Here is a 20,547-nt window from a genome sequence, read left to right on the forward strand (position 1 = left end):
CTTCTAATCTAATTGCATCTGTTGTGTTAGAGAGCCCCCTGGTGAAATCTGTATCTATTACAATGTGCTCAATGAAACAAAATACATTTTAATAAAATGTACTACATAATATACTATATAACTATAGTATTAAGTCCTGGAAATGAAATTGGAGAACCCTACAGGTTCCAGTGCTTTTACTATTTTTGCCAATTGTAATTCAGAAATCAATGAGACTTTCTAATATTTCATTTAAAACTTTTTTTTTTAAGTTGCTCTTAACCAATGTCTTTTGGCAGTAATTCATTAATTATTTAGATTAGATTAGTTGTAAGTTGAATTTCCCTTAAGTCTTTAATTTTCTATAATTATCTGAGATGTAATTAATATAACAGGATCATATTATATACTTTCTTTTTTCTTTTCTTTTCTTTTCATTTTATGATAGATTGTAGGCTTGATTTCCTATATATTCTAGAACACTTACATAAATTTTATTCTGGGGGGTGCTTTTGCTATTATGGCCCACTAAAATGTAGAACACACTAAAAAATCACACTCTCATATTCACACGATCATATTTTCTAACGTTTTAGGGTTTGTTTGTTTTTTGTAGTTGGCCGTTATTTACTAGCATGTTTATGTTTATATATCATATATTTATCTTGAGGTCATGTTTCTGATTTCTTTTCTTTTTTTCAGGAATTTATTATTGCAATGAATGTATTCATGTTTTGTGGTTTTTTTTTTTTTCAAAAACCTAAAAAAGATCCTAGTCAAATGAAATTTTGTCATCAGATACTGACTTTTTTTCTCCAGTCAGCTCTTTTATCTAGAAATCACAATATGGTGAAAGTCACTCCTTTATAGTTTATAATGCCAATACCTTAATAACATTAATATCTAATTAACTACTATAACAGTGTCAGTGCTGTGTACTAATACATTATTAACTACTACTGTATAACAGTATCAGTGTTGTGGCTCTTGAGTATCACTAACACCACCTTTTAAAGCTTGATTTGTTTAATGCATTGCTTAATAATTATTTATATAAAAAAAAAAACAATGTATAATGTATGTGTGTTAACAGCACAACACAGACACAGACAATTATCATTTTTATTAAAAGTTTGCATAGTCCCAGTGGTATTTTATTACACTCCTCCTCAAAAATATCACACACCCCACTTACATAAAAATGTCTCTGAGGAACAGCAATGTCTACTGGCAGCTAAAGCTCATCGTGCTCGTAGACATTGTACTCTTTTATGGACAAAGTTCCATCAGCATCCTGGTCATGCCGGCGGAAGACATCAGTCACAACATCATTGAAATAGGACTCTTCTTTCTGCACATTTAACTTCTCTGCTTCCATTTTCAAGTGTTCTTTCACCTAATAATAAAAAGAAAGGGAGTTATGCAGGATTGAATGTAAAATGAGGATATAAAACAGTGCAGGGTGATCCAAATCACCCACTTCTTCTTTTGTAAGAGTCCGGTCATTGTTGCGATCCATTTCCTTAAAGGCTTCCATGCTGCGTGGTCCTCGTCGCACATGCAAAAGCTCCACCTCGAAGATCACAGTTGCATTGGGTGGCACAGGATCTATGGCATAAAACAGAAAAGTGTACAAGTTAATTAGGAAAAAAAGATAGAACCACTAAAAGTGGAACTATTACATTTAATTGAATGTATCTTTGAAGTATAGTTTTGTTGTAAAGTTCTATCCCTTGTCTGCGAGTAGTGAAGCTCTCAGCTGGGTTCTATGGCTTTCTCCCACCTTCTAAAAACATGCAGGTAGGTGCATTGGTGACTCTAAATTGCCTCTAGGGGTGAATGAGTGTGTGAATGTGTATGTGCATGGTGCCTGTGATGGCCCATTCACATTGTATTCCCACCTCACGCACTCAAGCCCACACCAATGCTCCATGATGCTTTTTCAAGGCCTCTACCATTTACATCCCACCTACATCCTTTACATCCCACCTACATCCTTTTGTGCCATGCAGCTTCTTCTTTAAAATCTGGTATCTTTATACCCAGAACCATGTCTGTTGTGAGAAGTTGGGAAGAAATGGGAAAACCTGAAGGAACTCCACATGTGCCCAAGGAGAACATGTGAAACTCCTCACAGACAGTTACCTAAGCTCAGGATCAAACCTGGAGCTGTGATTCCTTTAGTAGAGTATGCTTTGGCAGTGGAGTCTCTTACCTTTCCCTTTCTCTCCGAATGCTAATGAAGGAGGAACTGTGATCTTTCGCTTCTCGCCAGGACACATGTCTTTCAGGCCCATGTCCAGGCCCTTGATGATCTCCCCAACCCCATGAACAAACCAGTGAGGCTGTCCATCTTTAGCTGAGCGACTGGCAGAGGGAAAGGGAGTAAAACAGTGCACTTGAGGTGTGTCAAAAATGTCCCAAGTAATACATTCACATCTGCATGACTCTAAATTATAATGAAAGTAATGAAATAATCTCTTAAATGCTGGGCTGTGAAATGTTCTTTGAATTCATGAAACAACATTTTCAAAACCATTTTTTGGACAATTTATGTATGTTTAATTTCATTTGAGTGCTTTTCTTTAATTTCTTTCATTTGATTTGTCAATAAGCAGATCTGAAAGAGTTTCATTCATAAATAGACAAATAATAGATAAATAAATCAATGTATTATATAGATAAAGATTAAATAAATATAGATAACAAAGATAGAGGTTCTTATCTGATGAAGGTTCTAATCTGGCCCATGAAGTGAATTTAGAATCTGTGGTTGGAATTAAAATAATCTTCTGGACTGTCATTAAATGGAAAGATTATGAAAAATATGTATTTCCACAGGGGGGGGGGGGGGGTTGCAGAGCTAAAACATCACAGAAAATTCAATGGTTTCCTCTACAAATACCATTACATACCATCAGCTAACCATTAAAATCTACTGGTGGTAACATGCCACCAGTAGAAGGCAACAAATAGAGACCCATTGCAACCAATACATTTCCCATTGTAACCATTAAAACCATTACCATTACAGTTTCCTCTACAAATACCATTACATACCATCAGCTAACCATTAAAATCTACTGGTGGTAACATGCCACCAGTAGAAGGCAACAAATAGAGACCCATTGCAACCAATACATTTCCCATTGTAACCATTAAAACCATTACCATTACTGGTCCTTAATGGTATCCATTAGACATATCATGCCACCAGTAGAAGGAAACAAATTACCAATAGAGACCCACAGAGACCATTACAGGTTCCATTAAAACCAATATATTTCCCATTATAACCATTAAAACCCTTACAAATTCTGTGAGCGTTTCTATTGTTTTTCTTTTTTTTTTTTATTTGGTTGTTTTTCCCAGCAGGCAGCCTGAAGACTTATGTTACTCAGATCGCATTTGTATGACTCTTGATAAGAAAGAGCACATGGATCTGAAGATAATTTAATGTGTTTATCCTCAGTGATGTTAACTGACTCAGCGTGATGACTGTGTATTTGCTCAGAACTTTTACCTGCAGTAGAACTGAGCTCCGTCCTTGGCCAGAAATCCATCATAATGTGCGTGTAACAAATCCCCCTTCCTCGCTTTCTGGGTGCAGTTTTCCGGCAAGAACAAAACCTCTATTTTAATCTCATCAGTTGATTCGCTTGCACAAATCAAATTGAGAAAGGCAACGAGAACTTGAAGACAGAGAATAAAGTGAAGAAAAGAGCGCTCAGACATCTTGCACATCTGTCTGCGTGGCAAAAACGCCGGAATCTGTATTGGGTTGCCAGATTGACCGAATTCTCTTAGCAAGCTAAGGCTACTGAATTATAATAAAGTATAATAAGATGTGTAAGTAAACCATCTTCAAACTTTACAGTTAACTAAACAAGAATAGAGAGTTCATCAGGTAGGGAGTAACTAATAAAATATTTAACTATAAGAATGCAAATTCTAGACAGTAATGTCCTTACTAGTTCCTGGTAGAAGTAAACATTACTTTTGCTAATTCCTAAAAATAAAATGTTTTCTTAGAAATTCTGACAATATTTTTAATAAGAAAAAAACAATCAATAAATAAGCAAACTCATTTTCATACCTACCTATAATATTCAGCATTGATATTAAACACTACTAATACTACTACTAGTAGTAGTAGTAGTAGTAGTAGTAGTAGTAATAATAATAATAATAATAATAATAATAATCAATCCATTTTCAGTATCACTTGGGTTTGAGGAGTCTGGAGCCTATCCCAGGGTACACAGGGCACAAGGGCACAAGGCACAAGGACACCCTGGATGGGGTGCCAACCAATCGCAGGGCACTATTGTACACACAATACAGACAATTTAGAGATGCCAATCAGCCTACAATGCATGTCTTTGGACGGGGGAAGGCAACCTGAGACCCATGGGAAACCCCAGGGAGCACAGGGAGAACATGCAAACTCTGTGCACACAGGTATTAGAACCCCCAACCCCCGGAGGTGTGAGGCAAATGTGCTAACCGCTAAGCCACTGTTCCCCCAATAATAATAATAATAATAATAATAATATTTTATTTAAAGGTGGTGCAGCGAGTAGGTCTCACAGCTCAAGAGTCCCTGGTTCCTTAGTCATTCTCTGTATGGAGTTTCTTCCTCTGGGTTCTCCGGTTTCCTTCGACCCACCAAAAACATGCCAGTGGGTAGATTTGCTACTCTAAATTGCCACTAGGTATGAATTAGATGGCGCCCTGAGATGGACTGGCATCCTATTTCAGGGGAATTCCCTGTTCTTGGCCAGTGTTCTTGGGATAGACTCAATACTGTGACCATTATTATTATTATTATTATTATTATTATTATTATTATTATTATTATTAATGTATTACTCTTCAGTAACCCGTTTAATCTTGGTCAGGGTCTCTGTGGAGCCAGAGACTATCCTGGAACACTGGGTGTGAGGCAGGAATACACCAGTCCATCTCTCTCCCTCTCTATCAAGTTACACGTTACTCCTGAGATACCAGTGATCCTGACCCCTTCTGCTCTCCAGACCTGCCCGATCCATCCTGATGCCCTACTTCTGGTTCGAGTTCTCAACAATTGGAAGTCACATGCTGCTGCTGAGGATGGCCCCACATGCTGCAGCCTAAAGCTCATTGAGATTACTGACAATGGTACCACTTAAAAACCATAAAGATGTCTTTGGACCTCAATTCACATGAACAGTTATGCTATGATTGCTTTAGGACTGCAATTGCCACAAACACCTTTGCACTCAAGTCTCCATCGGTGAACAGTGGAGAAGTTCAACAAAGCAGACTTCATCTAAAAACTGTAATGAATTTTCCTGGTTACAGACCTGCACTCTTTGACCATATGGTATTAACACAATTATAGAAGGGTTTAATTTATTTATAATCGCACTATTCGGCATCACCCAGATGAGGATGGGTTCCCTTTTGAGTCTGGTTCCTCTCAATGTTTCCTCCTTATATCATCTCTGGGAGTTTTTCTTCGCCATCGTCACCTCTGCCTTGTTCATTTGGAATAAATTCATACCTTTAAATTCTATATCCTGAATTAATATATTTCTGTAAAGCTTCATTGGGACAATGTCCATCGTTAAATGCGCTATACGAATAAAACTGAATTGAATTTATTATTTTTATAAAAACATTTTTTATATAAATTACTATTACAAATGAAATTGTGAATTCAGTTACAACACGACTTATAATGGTACCTCATTCAATGTAAAACGGAAAAAAATTCAATCTGGCAACTTAAATCTTACCCGGATGTCAACCTCAGCAGCGAGTTGCCGCCCTTCGAGAACTTCTTCTCTGATCCTCAAACCTCAGCTTGACCTCTTTCTTTCTTAAACAGTAAATATTAGTCTCGTTACTAGGACTAGTCACACGTTAAGAAATCTTCCAAACGCCTGAAAGTCGAAACAACGCTGTTAAATTATTGTATGAATTTGTCCCTAATGAGCAAAGCCAGAGGCGACGGTAGTGAGGAAAACCCCCCTGAGATGATAGGAAGAAGAAACCTTGAGAGGAACCAGAACTCAAAAGGGAACCTGTCCTCATCTGGGTGACACCGGATAGTGTACTTATAAATAAGTTCCTTTTATAGCCTAAATATGCTAATACTACGTGCTCAAATAATGCAGTTGTGTAACCAGGAAAAATTCATTAGAGTTTTCACATGAAGTCTGTTTTGTTGAACTTCTCCACTGTTCATTGATAGACTTGAGAGCAAAAGTCCTAAAGCTATCACAGCATAAATGTTCATATGAACTGCGGTCCAAAGCCATCTTATGGTTTTTAAGTGGTACCATCCTCTTCAATCTCAATGATGTGATGCAAATAGTGTCATCTTTTTGGAAAATCAGAATAGAGTCACCATAATATAAGCCTTTGTTGTTGTTGTTGTTGTTGTTGTTGTTTTAAACCAGTAAAGGGGTTGAAACTGAAACATTAATATCCTTTCATGTTGAGCAGGAAAACAAGGTGTGTAAATGTCTATATGAATTCCAAGCCATATAGATAATGTACATTATACAGATAATGTACTCTGCATGGCGGTGTAGCAGCTAAACCCATATAGTGAATGCTTAGCTGTTCCTCCCCTTGGCTAGAGACATAAAACTAGTCTAGTCTCGTGTTAGATTACAGACTGTATTACATCAGTCCTGCAAACAGTAATAACGCCGAGGTAAGTTTTATGATAAAACCAACTTTTTGTCAAATTTTTTAAGCAATTAGGGAAAAAAAATGCATGGAAACAGTCTATTTAGAAGTTTTTTGATAGAGAAGAAGCTGGGCTCAGTCCCGGTTGACTGACAATCCAGCTAACGCCCCTGGCAAGTATTAACGATTTCAGTAGTTATGCTTTTACCATGTCTAATAATGGCTGTCATGTGTGATTCTACCTATTAAGAGGAGGAAAAAGAATCAGCGACAAAAAAAGGTGAGGGCGAGTGCGGAAAAGAGAGCTGGAAAAACATCATCGTGAGAGGTGTGTCCTTTAAGGTAGGATGTAAGCCATCAGCTGAGTGAACACATGTGCATGCCTGTTCATCTCTCTCTCTCTCTCTCTCTACTGTAAGAACAATAATAATGTAGCGATCTGTAAATCCCCATGGTGTTCTCGTTGTTGTTAGAATTTAATTTCTAAAATGTTACTAGAACAATTAAAGAATTTTTTTAATGTTCCGATATACAGTAAGCCAGAAACAGTTCATAGTAATATACATCAGTCATCTAACAGCAACATCATGGTAAACAAATGTGCGCCAGTGATATGCATATGATTTAATATGAAGTGTCCGTAACGTGTATGTTCGTAACGCATTATTATGGTTGCTCAGCGCAAAGATGGGAGATGAGTTGTTGATCATAATTAGCATGGACATTAGGCTAATTATGAGTTAGGCTTTGTACAGAAAGTTTTTAGTTATTTGTATTAGTAATTATTATATGATATAAACCTAATCTTGAAAATGTTACAGACGTGACACAGCACTAAAGCATCATGACTTCCTAAATATAGCCCTTATGAATTCAAAATGCATCGCTGTTATGACAAAGTGAGTGTATTTATTTCTCAGACATTTGTCCATTGTTCTGCAAAATGCTTATTGTTAATATAAAGTTTTTAAAAAGGAGTGTTTTGAACCCTCTTTTGAAAACATGAAATATGGCTGGTTGAAAATGTCGTTTTAGTATTGGTGCACACCTCATACCTGGTGGATGAACATGACAATTTTCTTAACATTTCTATTACAGCACATTACAGTCATGGCCAAAAGTTTGCGATCACTATACTACATATTATATATGTATAGTGATCGCAAACTTTTGGCCATGACTGTAATGCAGTAAAATACAGACCTAAATGGACAACTTAAAAAGGGGGTTGTTCTTTTGTTAAGAAATTCATTTTTAAAAGGTAAGGTTGACATTTGCATGGATTATAACATGTTGTTATAGGAAAATAATCCAATTTGGGGTGGTAACAGTAACTCCGGGTTACATCGGGCCACATCACACCACCCTGTTGATGATTATTTTTCTATAACAGCACCCGTTGTGTTTTATGATGACTTATTTGTTACTCTGATTGAGCTATGTCTATATCAACCAATGACTGCTTTTACAACCTTGTGTTAATGTAGTGCACGTTGTAATAACTAGTACTCTGGGGTAACCATAAGACAACTTATTGCAGTGATAGAATTATTTTAAAAGTGACAATTATTTGGGTTTAGATATCATGGCTGTAAAGGCAGCTCCCTGGGATAGGCTCCAGGTCTCCCCGTGACCCTGAAAGGAGTTAAGCGGTATAGAAGATGGATGGATGGATGGCTGTAAAGGCAGTTTTTCAGTAAAATAAACAATTAAAACAATAACGAAATATAACACTAAATATTTATGGTGCTGAAATCATGCTTTATTAAACCAAAAATTCATAAAACTCAAGGAGGCAGAATATATAGGTAATTCTACATATATTAATTGCTATTGAATCAAAGTGCAGGGTATTGCATTCATGTGTTTTATGTTTTCTTTGCACAGCAGATGTAGTTACTGTGGTACACTGCTTGAATACCCTGACAAAGTGAGATCCTAACACTAACACACACACTAACAAAAAAAAAAAACAACACACAATATAACCTAGCATTCCTCCAAGAGGTGGCACAGATTCTGCAAAGGAGTATCTGAATTGATAAAGAAATTAATGGCCAGGTGATGTTGCTTTCATAAGATCAAATTCAAATAGTCCTTTGGCAGAACATGAGCGCATATCATCATCAGCTCAAGGTGCAGGCCGCTTGCACTTTGAGCATGTCATTAAAATGGTGATATGAAATTGTCAGTCTGAACACAAGACCTAGTCATGCTGCTTATGTGAGGGTGAGACGCAAACAGCATTCAAGGTCTTATGGTCAAGTTATAAATTCAATTTGAGTACTGAAATACTATACGCACAGATGTACAGTGCATAGCTTTGTCCCTTTGATTTAGTAGAACTTCAACAGGGAGCCTCTCTACCTGTTGAGGCAATCTTAAGACTTCAACATATTGTTGAGGCACATAATTTTGTTTCAGGTTTCACAGGGTATTCGTTCCATTAGAAACTTTCTCCTGTTAAACATTTCGTTCCATTTGTTTAAGTTATTATCGTCATAAATAACAATTCATAAATTTTCCATAACCGTTCAATTCGGCTATATACATTATGTACATGTCACAGAAAAATGGTTCAAAAAGTCATAATTACCCAATTTGGCACATCTTTAACAACTTTAGACTTTAGTCTAGTTTGGCATAAATTAAAGTCAAGTTTGGTATAAAAATAGTTCATATTTACAGAACAGAGATCCAGGTCTTTATCTAGAACAGTATTTTTTTTTACTCATTCAATAAATAAAATATATTGAAGAAAGGAAAAGGGGGTATGGACTGGATTAATATATATTTTTCACATAGATCGAATGCGGACATTGACGGTAGCAGTATCAGAGCCAAGCTCATTTGAAAGTTTGAGGGTGTATGCTCCAGCATCATTTTCTTTTATGCCACTAATGATGAGTGTGGTTGTGTCCTCAGTGGTCTCAATCTGGAACCTTTCACTCTCTTCACTGGACAGTATCCTCCCTGAACGGGACCACTCAACATTTGGAACTGGGTCTCCAGTGAAAGCACAGGCCACAGACAGAACCTTTCCTGATTCTATGCTTATATCCTCAGGGGCAGCTTCAATTTTAGGTGGTACACCTGTTTAAAAGGAAATGAGCAAAAAATTACGTGAAGGTTGTTAATGTCTTAATTATTAGAATTGCCACAACACTGTATGTGGTGTCAATCTAAATCACCATGTGTTTCCTCACCTTTGCACTTGTAAGAAATGGATCTGAGTGAGGACCCTGCAACATGTGCATGACTAGACATTTCCATCATGCTGCGTGAACTCGAACTCATGGCTACCATTGTTTCAGATGTCATTGAGGTCATGCTAGTTGCTGACATGCTTTGAAATTTAATCTGAGCCATGCTGGGGCTGCTGCTTCTCGTTTCCTGCATTGTTGAAGCCATGTGCAAGGCAGAGCTGCTACTTTGTATACTTGTAGCATCTGAGCTTTTCTTCAATACTCTCATTTTAACAGGTTCTTCAACCAGAGCTGTGACAGTATAGCAAATAACGGCCGGGTCATTCACCCAGCTTCACAGGCCAAAGGAGCGTTTCACCGGAAATACATGCTTTGATCTGTGGATCTTGGTTAAAAACCTCCTTTGCAATTATTTAGTCTTATATATTTTACAAAATATATATATATAACAGTATTATGCATGCAAAGTTTAATACAGTTGTCCAGATATTTGCTTAATTTGCTAACTTTATGCTAACTGAATGACCGTAATACTTGAATATACAGTTCAGTATTACAGTTTTTGCATGAAGAGAATTTGTTCTGACTTAACTGTACAATTTTCTTACACAAATTTCACAAGGAGGTGCAGTGCACGGTGCTGTGAGTAATAGTGTCACAAGAAGAAAAAACTTACAGAGAACATTGAGGGATGCTGTTGCAGAACACTGTCCAAATTGGTTCTTGGCCTTTACTGTATATTTGCCACTGTCCTCAACAGTGGCATTCTGAATCTCCAGTTTGTACATATTTTTAGTGCGGCTCAGTTTCATATTTGATGAGACCGATAGCTATGGAATAGGAGGAGTTCAAGAGAATTTTAAATTTTATTTTAATTTACTTTCATTAAACACATTAAATTCAAAAATTGAATCCATTAAATTCAAAATAACCAGCTGAAATTTATTTAGTGTAATGATGATTCAGGCTACTCACCACTTCATTGTCCTTGAGCCATTCAATTTCAGGTGTAGGTTCACCCATTATTTCACAGGAGAATATGACATCCTGGCCTTCATTTATGTTCTGGGAGCGTGGTTGCACTAGGAAGCTTGGTGCATCTGAGAATTTTTCACTGACTGTTGTGCCAAACTGGCACTTGACCACTCCCTGTTCAGTTTGTGCCTCACATGTGACAATTCCTCTATCATGGGAGCTTACACTCTTAATGGTCAAAGTGTGGTAATTTCCAGAAATACCATATCTATATTGCTCTGAATTAATCAGTTCCACTCCATTCAGAATCCATTTTACATCAGAAGCCCCAGGGATATTTGCTTTCAGTGTGACAGACTGACCCTCAGTCAATGTTATTTCAGTTTGCAAAGCTTTAATTTCTGAAAATGACTGGACCTTCTCATGAATGATCTCCTGTCTGGCAAGTTCTTCTGTTAGTTCTGCTTTTGTTTCTACTGCAAACGATGTTGATTTTCTTGATTCTGAAAGAACAAAACAATTTTTTATTATAATATTGGTACTAAAAAAAGAGTGGCACTAATACAAAACTAATCATTTTCAGCCATCGCAGTATTATGTTCAGAGGGATAATCGTACCTTTAACAGTTACAATGCATCTTGTAGTGACTGATCCATCACTATTTTTTGCAGTGCATTCATACACACCACTATCAGATACATCAGCATCATAGATTTCAAGATGTGCAGAACCGTGTTCCTCAAATATTTCATATTTTCCACCCTGTGACACACTCTGAAATGAGAATATTCACATTGTTATTTTCTTCTGGTTGGTTTGTAATTAATGATATTTGATATTTAATATTGAACAATTAACAATTCACTGTGAGCATACAAGTATATTTACCTTCCCATCTTTCATCCAGGAAATCGCTGGTTTAGGCACACCCATAATTTTTACTGTCAGCTTGATAATTGTATCTGACAAAGCAGAAATATCATTCAGTCCAGCTGAAAAGGTAGGCTTGGTTGTTTTCTCTTTTGGAACTGGTGACTTTGCTGTGAATGGTGACTTGACTCTTTGTGGTGACCTAATTGGTTCAGGGGACTTGATTCTTGCTGGGGATTTAATCCCTGCAGGTGACTTCAGACGAGGAGACTCTGGAGACTTTACTCTTGGAGGAGAAGCAACAACTTTCTGTACAGGTGTTGGTTTGCGAACAGTCAGGGTAAATTCTGCTTCTTGTTTACCCTCAGAGTTCTCCACAACCAATGTGTAGTTTCCTTCATCTGAAATTTCAACTTGTGAGATCTCAAATGTAGATTTGTATTCTGTCGTTGTTACATGATGACGGTGAGATGATACAATAGCTTGTCCCTTCCTTAACCAAGTTACACTGGGTGCTGGTTCACCATCCACATCACATGTAAATTTTGCTGACTCCCCCTCAGAAACTGTGAGTGACTGTGGCTTAGTCAGAATTTTAGCAGAAATGGTTGGTTTCTTTGTCTCAACTGGAGCTTCCTCTACTGTTACCATTTCTGTGGTTTGAAGCTTCATCTCAGATGATACATATTCTTCATGAATAACAGTTTCTGTTGCCTCTGTTTTGATATCTGATGTTTTGATTTCAGTTACTGCTTCTGAAACATGTGTTTCGGTGGTGGATGTTGCCTTAGATGATGACACATGATAAACATCTGTTCTTGTCATTTCAGGTATAAAAGGAGTTGGAGGTTCTTCATCTTTGCGCTGAGATGTATATGCGGAAAATCCACTTCCAGAAACATCTAGAGTGGCATAGTCTGAGGCTTCTCCCTTTGCATTTGTGCAGGTGACACGGTATGTCCCGCTGTCTTCTTCTTGGCAGTCAATGATCTGGAGAGAAAGAACCCCACTCATGTTATACATCCTATACTTATTGCTTTCTTGAATGGGCTGGCCGTTGTGATACCACTGAATTTGTGCCTCTGGCTTAGATTGAACGTTCAATGTGAATTTTGTATTTTGACCAACTGCCACGCGGTGAGAGCGCATTCTTACAGTCACCCTTGGCGTATGGTCAAGACTAAATGGCTGCTGAGAAACTGTTTCAAACTTTGTCTCAGTTTTCAGAGCTTTCTTCATTGCTTCATAACGTTGGATGTAGTCAACCTTTATGGACAGGTCTTGTGAAGACACTGCTTTCTCACTTGACACAAGGCTCATGGTGTGTGGATGTTTCCCCTCTGGGCTTGGATGTCTGATGCTTGCTTTTTTGTCCTCATCTATTTTAGGAGGCTTCTCGGCCTTGGGGTGTGTCACCTTACTATAACCAGGTGAAAATGACCTCACTGGTACATCATATATGTCAGCTGTGTCTCCCTGAATCACTGCAGGTATTGAAATTTTTGTTTTCTCTTTTCTTGTGATTCTTGTTTTTTCCTCAAACTCCATGTGTTTCATCTGACTCTTGTAAGACGTTATTCTTGTGGTGGTAGTGACTGGTCTAAGGAGCTCTTGGTCCTCTTTTTCTTCATACATCCTTTGCTTCTGCCTAGGAGGTCTATATGTTGCTTTATCATGCCTCTGACGTAGATCAATGTAGCTTGGGCCAGCCTCGTACTTTGAGGGGATGCGATAGGAGTCATATGCAGGAACTTCCTCTCCTTCTTTCTCCTCATCATATACAGTCCTCTTTGGTGACGAAGGACGCAAAGCAGAGAGTTCAAAGCGTACAGGACTTAGACTTGGTGGAGAAGCAGAGTAGCCTAATCTAAGTTCCTCTTCAAGTTTAAGTCTTTCCTCCTCTGTACTCTTCATTGACAGATATTCTTTAATAGGAAGAAGCAGTTCCTCATCAGAAAGATCACCAAGTGATCGCCTTCTTATTCTGTAGTAAGCTTCCGTTTCCGGGGAAGGTGTTCGTTGTCTTGCTGGTCTGACAGTTTCCAAGTCATCTTGTGAAACAGTTGGTATACGCCATTTTGGCTTGTATTGGTCTTTAATCCTTGGCAAGGGCACTTCATAAAATTGTTCCCACCTTGAAAGTCGAATACGCTTAAGTCTTTTCTGAGGAATCTTTTCCATTGGCTCAGGGAACTCATATTGATCTCGTAGTTTCTTGTACCACTTCATGTCAGATAATGGTTTAAAGTGCTTGATCACCATGTCTTCCTCAAGAGCAGTAGGACCATAAAGGCGAGGTGTAGGGACAACATATGGCATTCTCAATCTCTTTTCCTCTGCCCTTTTCCTTCTTTCTTCTTTTTCCTTTGCTTCTTCAGCTTCAGTCTTTACTTTTTTGGTGGTTACTGCAGGCTTGAACATAGTTGCAGCCTCTCTCAATGCCTGTTGTGCTACAGGAATAAGTGCCATGACGTCTGTACCAGCCAGAATCTGTGTTAATCGTACTTTCTTGTCAATTTGCTGTTGGTCTAGCTTCTTCCTCTTATCCTCCTCACTCTCAAAGTCCCTCTTGACATGCGTCACACGTTCAACCCTAAGTGTGGCTTGGCAACTTGCAGAACCAGCAGAATTAGTGGCAGTTACTCTGTATGTACCAGAATCTTCTGGAAGAGTGTCTCTGATGTGTAACATATAGTAATCCAAACCCTCATGAACAACTTCAATCTGTGGACCAAATGCCAAAGGTGTACCATCCTTCTCCCATTTCAGTGTCGGTGATCCTGACACTCTTATCTCAAAGCGTATACTCTGGCCCTCTTTGCACTCCAAGTTTGCCAGTAGGCGCTTGAACATGGGTCTCAGTGTATTATCAGCAGGCGCAGGGCGAGGAATCACTGTGAGACGAGCCTTACAGCTATCATCACCATACCTGTTGCGTGCCACCACAGTGTATTCAGCATCATCGTCAGAGTCAAGATTGTGAATAACTAACTGATACAGACCTTTGTCACTTATAAATGTATATTTCTTGTCGTCATCTCCTGGGGAAATCTTCTGCCCAGATTTCAGCCACATAACACGAGGCTCAGGGTGTACTGTGATGGTGACACCAAAGCGAAGAGTTTCACCAAAGTAAGCAGTGCGATTGCACAGTGGAAGGGTGAATTCCGGAGGTCTTTGTAGAAGACGGGCTGTGTCTATTCTGCGTTTGACTTTCCTTACCACACGTGCAGTGAAGAAGCTACGGTATTCTCTGACACCTTTAACAAAGAGCTCAGCATATGCACTGTCTTCACCATATTCATTGACAACTTTGCATCTGTATGTTCCATCATCTGATCTAGTGATACCCTTGATAGTTATTGTAGCAAGTCCCTCTTCGTAGGTAATTTCACACTTGGCACTTTCCTCTAGTTGTCGAACTCCACAGTACCATGTAACCTCAGTACTGCTATCATAGTTGTCAATGTTGCAAATAAATTTGACATCGTCACCTTCATCAGCAACACTGTGTTTAATTAGCCCAGCAACTGGACCATTTTCAAATGGTGCAATCTTTACTTTGGCAACTGTTACACCTCTCTGACTCCTAATAGCACCACCACTAGCAATACGTGCAGATGAGACAACAGTGTTCCATTCTTTTCTCACCATAGCTTGGTAGTATCTTTTGTGTCTTGTGATCTTGATTGACCTACTGCTGAGCTCCTCTGTGTTCATTGTCAGCCAAGGATGATTCAAAGCTTCAGCAGCTGTCATACGATGTTTACGGTCTTTGGTAAGAAGGCGATCTATAAAGTCTAATGCCTCAACACTTGCCTCTTTAAAGGACTCATCATCAAAACTGTACTCAGCATTGGAGATGTTGTCAATCATTTGTTGATTGGTTTCAGCAATGAAAGGATTGAGTCCACTGAGGAGAACATATACTAGGACACCAACAGACCACATGTCTGTGACACTGCTGACCAACTCATTTTGATGAATTTCAGGTGCTGAATATTCAGCTGTTGTGTACTGAATCTTGATTTGTTCTCCAGGGGTGAGATGTCTAGATTGTCCCAATTCAATTATCTTGATAGTAGTTCCCCTTCTTGTGGTGTACACTATATTCTCAGGTTTGATATCAAAATGGCCATAACTCTTGCTGTGTAGAAACTCAAGAGCTTCACATACCTGTCTGATGTAATTAACAATTACACGTTCATTGAGCTCAAAGTTAGCTGTGCCAATACGCTCAAATATGTCAACACCTGATATAAACTCGTATATCATAACTAGTTCTTCAGGACTGTCAAATGATTCATGGAGTTGCAGGAAGGTCTTATGACGTGCCACATTTAGAGTGGCAATTTCTTTCTTTATTATTGCTTGATCTGCACCTTTTACTTTAACAAATTTGGCAAAGAATGTCTTCTCAGAACTAATCTCAACACAGCGATGAACAATGCCAAACTGCCCATGTCCAAGCTCCTCAGCGATCATATATTTGTTGTGCAAATTCTTAACCTCTGAATGACGAGCTTTACCCGTAAAGACAGGTCTGCTGTCATCAACTTCCTCATCATAGTTAAGAACTCTTGATTTATCTTCCTTTGTCACAACTGGTCCACTTGGTTCAGATGGTGCACTCTGGCCAAATTTGTTCTCTGCTATTATACGGAATTGGTAGCTTGTTTTCCCAAACAGGTTGGTGACAGTGTAATGAGTGTCACGTGACTGGGCAACACGGATCCATCTCTCTGCTGTAGTGGCACACTTCTCAATAATGTAGTTTCTAACTCTACTTCCTCCATCACTGGCAGGTGCCACCCAGTTAAGTGTAACAGAATCCCTAGACACATCACTGGCTTTGATGCTGCGAGGTGGATCAGGGACATCTGCAACATCAAGTTCAACTGTTTGTTGGTCAATGCCAAATCTGTTCTTTGCACAGACAATATAGAAACCAGCATCCTTCAGATCCACTCCATTGGGGAACAAAAGAGATGTAAATGATCTCGTGACGATGACTTGATAATACCCATTGTTATCAATAAGATCTTGGCCCTTCTGCCATGTGATAACTGGATCTGGTTTTCCGCTGAATGGAATCTTGATGTTCACCACTTCACCACGAAGAGCACAGATGGCCTCTTTATCTTGTAGGTTCTTAGGTAAATTAATCTTTGCTGGTACTGAAAGAAAAAGAAGAACATTGTGTTTTTACAACAAAGTCTTAACACTAAAGTAAACCGGTAACATAAATATCCGCTGTTTTTCTAAACTTACTTTCAACATCAAGAGAAACAGTTGCGGAAATTGAGCCTCCCTGGTTTGTTGCTCTGATCTGATAGACAGTTGAATCTTCATCATCAGCATTAGCAATGACAAGTTGATGATAACCTCCCTTGAATTCCTGGATCTTGATTTTGATTCCATCTGCCTGAATTTCTTTGCCACGCTTGAACCATTTGATCACAGGTTTGGGTTGTCCTGTTATCTTGCAAACAAATGTTGCATTGCTCTTGTATTTCACACTCATATTTCTGAGGTCTTCCTTAAAGGCAGGAGCATGTATTTCAGCATCAGTTCTTGGAACAACAGGGTCTGACTCTTCACTGTATTCACTCTCTCCACCAATATTTTCACATTTCACACGGAAAATGTACTCCAGGCCTTCTGTAAGCCCCTTTACTGAATAAACTGTCTGATGAATCTCATCAGAGGTTACCACAACCCATTCACCTTTCTTTTTGTCCTTCTTTTCAAGACTGTAACTTTTGACCTTGGATCCACCATCACTAAGAGGTGGTTTCCAAGAAACAATGCAGGAGGTCTTGGTCACGCCAGACACAACAGGTTTAAGTGGTGCACCTGGCTTATCTGTAAAACATTTGAGATGGAAAAGGCAATTACCCAACATGTTCTTCCATTTTGAATTCTTGTTTTTATTTCTTAATATTTCTTAGCTTACCTAATTGACTCTTGATAAGAATAGCAGATGGAGTCTCCAGTGGTTCACTGATACCATAACGGTTTTGTGCCGAAATGCGGAAGAAGTAACCTTCATTTTCCACAAGATTAGGAATGCGGCATGAGGTGCCTGTAATAGACGATGAGACAAGTTGCCACTCGGCACCTTCTTTGTCTTCACGCTTCTCCACAATATAGTTTGTTATCATTGATCCACCATCATCTTTTGATGCCTTCCAACTTATTATCACAGAATTCTTCAATAAAGCCTCAAGAACAATAGGCCCTTCTGGCATGCAAGGTTTGTCTGGAAGGAAAAAAAAAAATTATTTACAGTTTTTAAAATACTCAAATTAGTATAATTACTATAAGAATATATATTATCATTTTTATTAAAAATCCTCACCTAGAATTTCAAGTTGAGTTACGGTATCTGCAGAGCCAAAGTGGTTGTTGATCCTGATTCTGTACTTTCCACCATTCACCCTGCGTTGGACATTCTTTAAAATCAAATGAGTGTAATGCTCTGTGTTCTCAATGATGACATTCTCAGAGGGCACCACAGGTTTGGCCCCATGAAGCCACATAATTTTGGGTTCAGGACGACCTATATACACAGCATGAACACGTACAGTTGTACCACATTCTGCAAAGATTTTGTCTGTCAATGGGACAGGGAATTGAGGTGCTGCTTCCAGAACCAAGGTTCCACTGGTCTCACAATCTCCAGCTTCATTCACAGCCTTGCATGTGTACAAGCCTTCATCTTCTTGTTGATCCGTTGAGATGGTTAAAGTATGGTTACGGCCATCAGAGGTTGCAGCATATTTGTGGCCCTCTTTGAGTTCCTTTCCACCTTTGTACCATTTAATTTCTGGAACAGGCCTTCCAATAATTTGACATTTTAGGGTGGCAGTCTGTCCAAGCTTGGCAGTAACTTCATCTATCTCTTTTCTGAGAGCTGGTTTAGTTACAACTGTTCCAAAAGAAAAAAAAAATGTTTATTGTTTTTTTGTTAAAAATGAAATAATCATCCAAGTTCAATATTGTAAATATGAACTTAAAAAAATACTTACCACCTAGTTTGGTTTTAATTCCTGCTTCAGTCCTACGAGGCCTGCTGATTCCAGTTTCATTTTCAGCAAACACTCTAAATTCATATTCAGTAGCCTCTTGCAAACCACCTTGAGTAAATTGTTTTTCCTTTGATAGCTCCCTGTTACACTTTTTCCAAGTGCTCTCCCCTGATTTTCTGTACTCAACCCAGTAACCAAGAACTGGCTTTCCACCATCACATTGAGGAGCTTCCCAGCGAATAGTTATATAATCTTTAGTTACAGCCAATGTGTCTACCTCCCCTGGTTGACTTGGTTTGTCTAAAGCAGAAAGAGAGTAGTAAGAGTTATGCAAAATAACTTTAAAAAAACAAACAAACATTCTGTTAAAATCACATGTGGCTAAAATGTTAATTAAATAAGACATATTTCCTTACCAAATGGATCTTTGCATATGACTGAATCTGATGCAGGTCCAGGTTCACTCTCTCCAATGTTATTTATAGCAATCACACGGAACTGATATTCTGCATCAGTAGTGAGTCCGCTAAGGGTGTACATGGTGGAAGTAACTCTCGTCTCATGGCGAACCCACTTGTCAGATGACACCTCTTTATATTCAATGAAGTATCCATTGATCGGTGATCCACCATCATCTTTAGGTTTAATCCAAGCCAAATCAGCAGAGGACTTAGTAACATCCATGATCTCTGGTGGTGTACTTGAAGCTTCTGGTATACCTGTTGTAAACATACACATGGCATTTGTAATGTTATAGTTGATTAAACCTGAGTACATTTGGTAATGACAGTTGAAAAAATACTTACAAATTGGAGTCTTTGGCACAACAGGCTGTTCAGATTTAAGGGAGCCACTGATGCCAAACTTATTTTCTGCTGTCACCTTAAAGTGGTACTCAACATTTTCATGTAGTCCTTTAACCACAAAAGATGTGTCAAGCACTCTGGAGTCCACAGTATACCAGGCTGCCTTTGTTGCCACACGTCGCTCCACAATATAGCCAAGGATTTCTGTGCCACCATCATCTTTTGGTGGCTTCCAGCTCACTCTTACAGAATGAGCTTGGATATCCTCAAATCCAAGAGGACCTTCAGGTGCTGCTGGACGGCCAATAACCTTGACCTTGATTTGCACCATCTTTTTGCCACATTTATTTTCAAGATGGAGAATGTATAAACCAGAGTCAGACCTTTCAGCATCCTTGATAACAAGCTCAGTAATATCCTCAGTGGAGACAATCATTGCACGGTTAGAGACCTCAGAACCATCCTTTGTCCATTTGCAAACAGGCGTTGGCTTGCCTTTGATTGGAACTGAAAGTTTGATGACTGCTCCATGTCGGACAACAAATATATCTTTGTACTTAGATTCAAGATCATGACTTGGAGGTTCTGAAATATAGCAAATAAATTAAATAGTTAACTATAACTCAGCCAACAGCAAATAGTGATGTTCATAGTTATAAACACTGAGTAACATCATACCAAGCATCTCTGTCACAGTGACCGTTCTTGGCACTTCAGCTGGTTCGCCTGGTCCACCAGCATTACAAGCCAAGACTCTGAATCTGAACTCCTCACCCTGAGGCATTTTTGTCAGGGTGTATTCACAAATCATTGTAGGTGTAGTATTGCACTTAATCCAGGCTACAGAACCAGCCTTCTGCATCTCAATTAGATAACCAGTTACTTTAGAGCCACCCTCCTCATCAGGTGGATTCCAGGCTAAAGACACAGATGTCTTTGTAGTCTCTGTGATTCTCGGGTTCTGAGGTGAGCCAGGTGGATCTATAAAGATTGGTAAT

At 38.7% G+C, this 20,547-nt stretch overlaps 2 protein-coding genes and 1 long non-coding RNA gene across 4 annotated transcripts in view; 1 reads left to right on the forward strand and 2 right to left on the reverse strand.

The window, feature by feature from the left end:
- Positions 1 to 1,087: 1,087 nt before the first annotated feature.
- fkbp7 (FKBP prolyl isomerase 7) lies at positions 1,088 to 3,762 on the reverse strand. Its single transcript, XM_017469166.3, has 4 exons — positions 3,503 to 3,762; positions 2,195 to 2,346; positions 1,460 to 1,587; positions 1,088 to 1,375 (listed from the first exon to the last, which is right to left on the reverse strand). Exons 1-4 carry the CDS (start codon positions 3,721 to 3,723, stop codon positions 1,214 to 1,216), a joined length of 663 nt encoding a protein of 220 aa, XP_017324655.1. The 5' UTR covers positions 3,724 to 3,762; the 3' UTR covers positions 1,088 to 1,213.
- A 1,770-nt stretch (positions 3,763 to 5,532) lies between these two features.
- On the forward strand, positions 5,533 to 8,636 carry LOC128632910 (uncharacterized). The gene is made up of 2 exons (XR_008396537.1): positions 5,533 to 6,076; positions 6,911 to 8,636. It is a non-coding gene; the product is annotated as an uncharacterized LOC128632910 (long non-coding RNA).
- Positions 8,401 to 20,547, reverse strand: part of ttn.1 (titin, tandem duplicate 1) — a 148,558-nt gene continuing 136,411 nt past the window's right edge. For both annotated transcript variants that reach the window (XM_053680801.1, XM_053680800.1), the window contains 13 exons: positions 20,228 to 20,530; positions 19,550 to 20,134; positions 19,160 to 19,462; positions 18,744 to 19,043; positions 18,074 to 18,643; positions 17,669 to 17,974; positions 16,984 to 17,577; positions 11,731 to 16,889; positions 11,460 to 11,616; positions 10,842 to 11,344; positions 10,543 to 10,696; positions 9,867 to 10,157; positions 8,401 to 9,753 (listed from right to left, as the gene is read on the reverse strand). In XM_053680801.1, coding sequence (XP_053536776.1) covers positions 9,458 to 9,753; positions 9,867 to 10,157; positions 10,543 to 10,696; positions 10,842 to 11,344; positions 11,460 to 11,616; positions 11,731 to 16,889; positions 16,984 to 17,577; positions 17,669 to 17,974; positions 18,074 to 18,643; positions 18,744 to 19,043; positions 19,160 to 19,462; positions 19,550 to 20,134; positions 20,228 to 20,530 — 9,521 coding nt within the window. In that variant the 3' untranslated portion in view covers positions 8,401 to 9,457. The remainder of the gene's footprint in view (positions 9,754 to 9,866; positions 10,158 to 10,542; positions 10,697 to 10,841; positions 11,345 to 11,459; positions 11,617 to 11,730; positions 16,890 to 16,983; positions 17,578 to 17,668; positions 17,975 to 18,073; positions 18,644 to 18,743; positions 19,044 to 19,159; positions 19,463 to 19,549; positions 20,135 to 20,227; positions 20,531 to 20,547) is intronic.

The sequence above is a fragment of the Ictalurus punctatus genome, chromosome 6 (assembly GCF_001660625.3).
Source record: "Ictalurus punctatus breed USDA103 chromosome 6, Coco_2.0, whole genome shotgun sequence".
NCBI classification, from domain to species: domain Eukaryota; kingdom Metazoa; phylum Chordata; class Actinopteri; order Siluriformes; family Ictaluridae; genus Ictalurus; species Ictalurus punctatus.

What these genes read in the sequence shown, in the direction of transcription:
- fkbp7 (XM_017469166.3), bottom strand. Translation starts at nt 3,723, where the DNA reads ATGTGCAAGATGTCTGAGCGCTCTTTTCTTCACTTTATTCTCTGTCTT. An exon ending in ATTCGGAGAGAAAGGGAAAG is followed by an intron (nt 1,588 to 2,194) that starts GTAAGAGACTCC and finishes TTTATGCCATAG; the next exon opens with ATCCTGTGCCACCCAATGCA. An exon ending in GGACTCTTACAAAAGAAGAA is followed by an intron (nt 1,376 to 1,459) that starts GTGGGTGATTTG and finishes TTTTATTATTAG; the next exon opens with GTGAAAGAACACTTGAAAAT.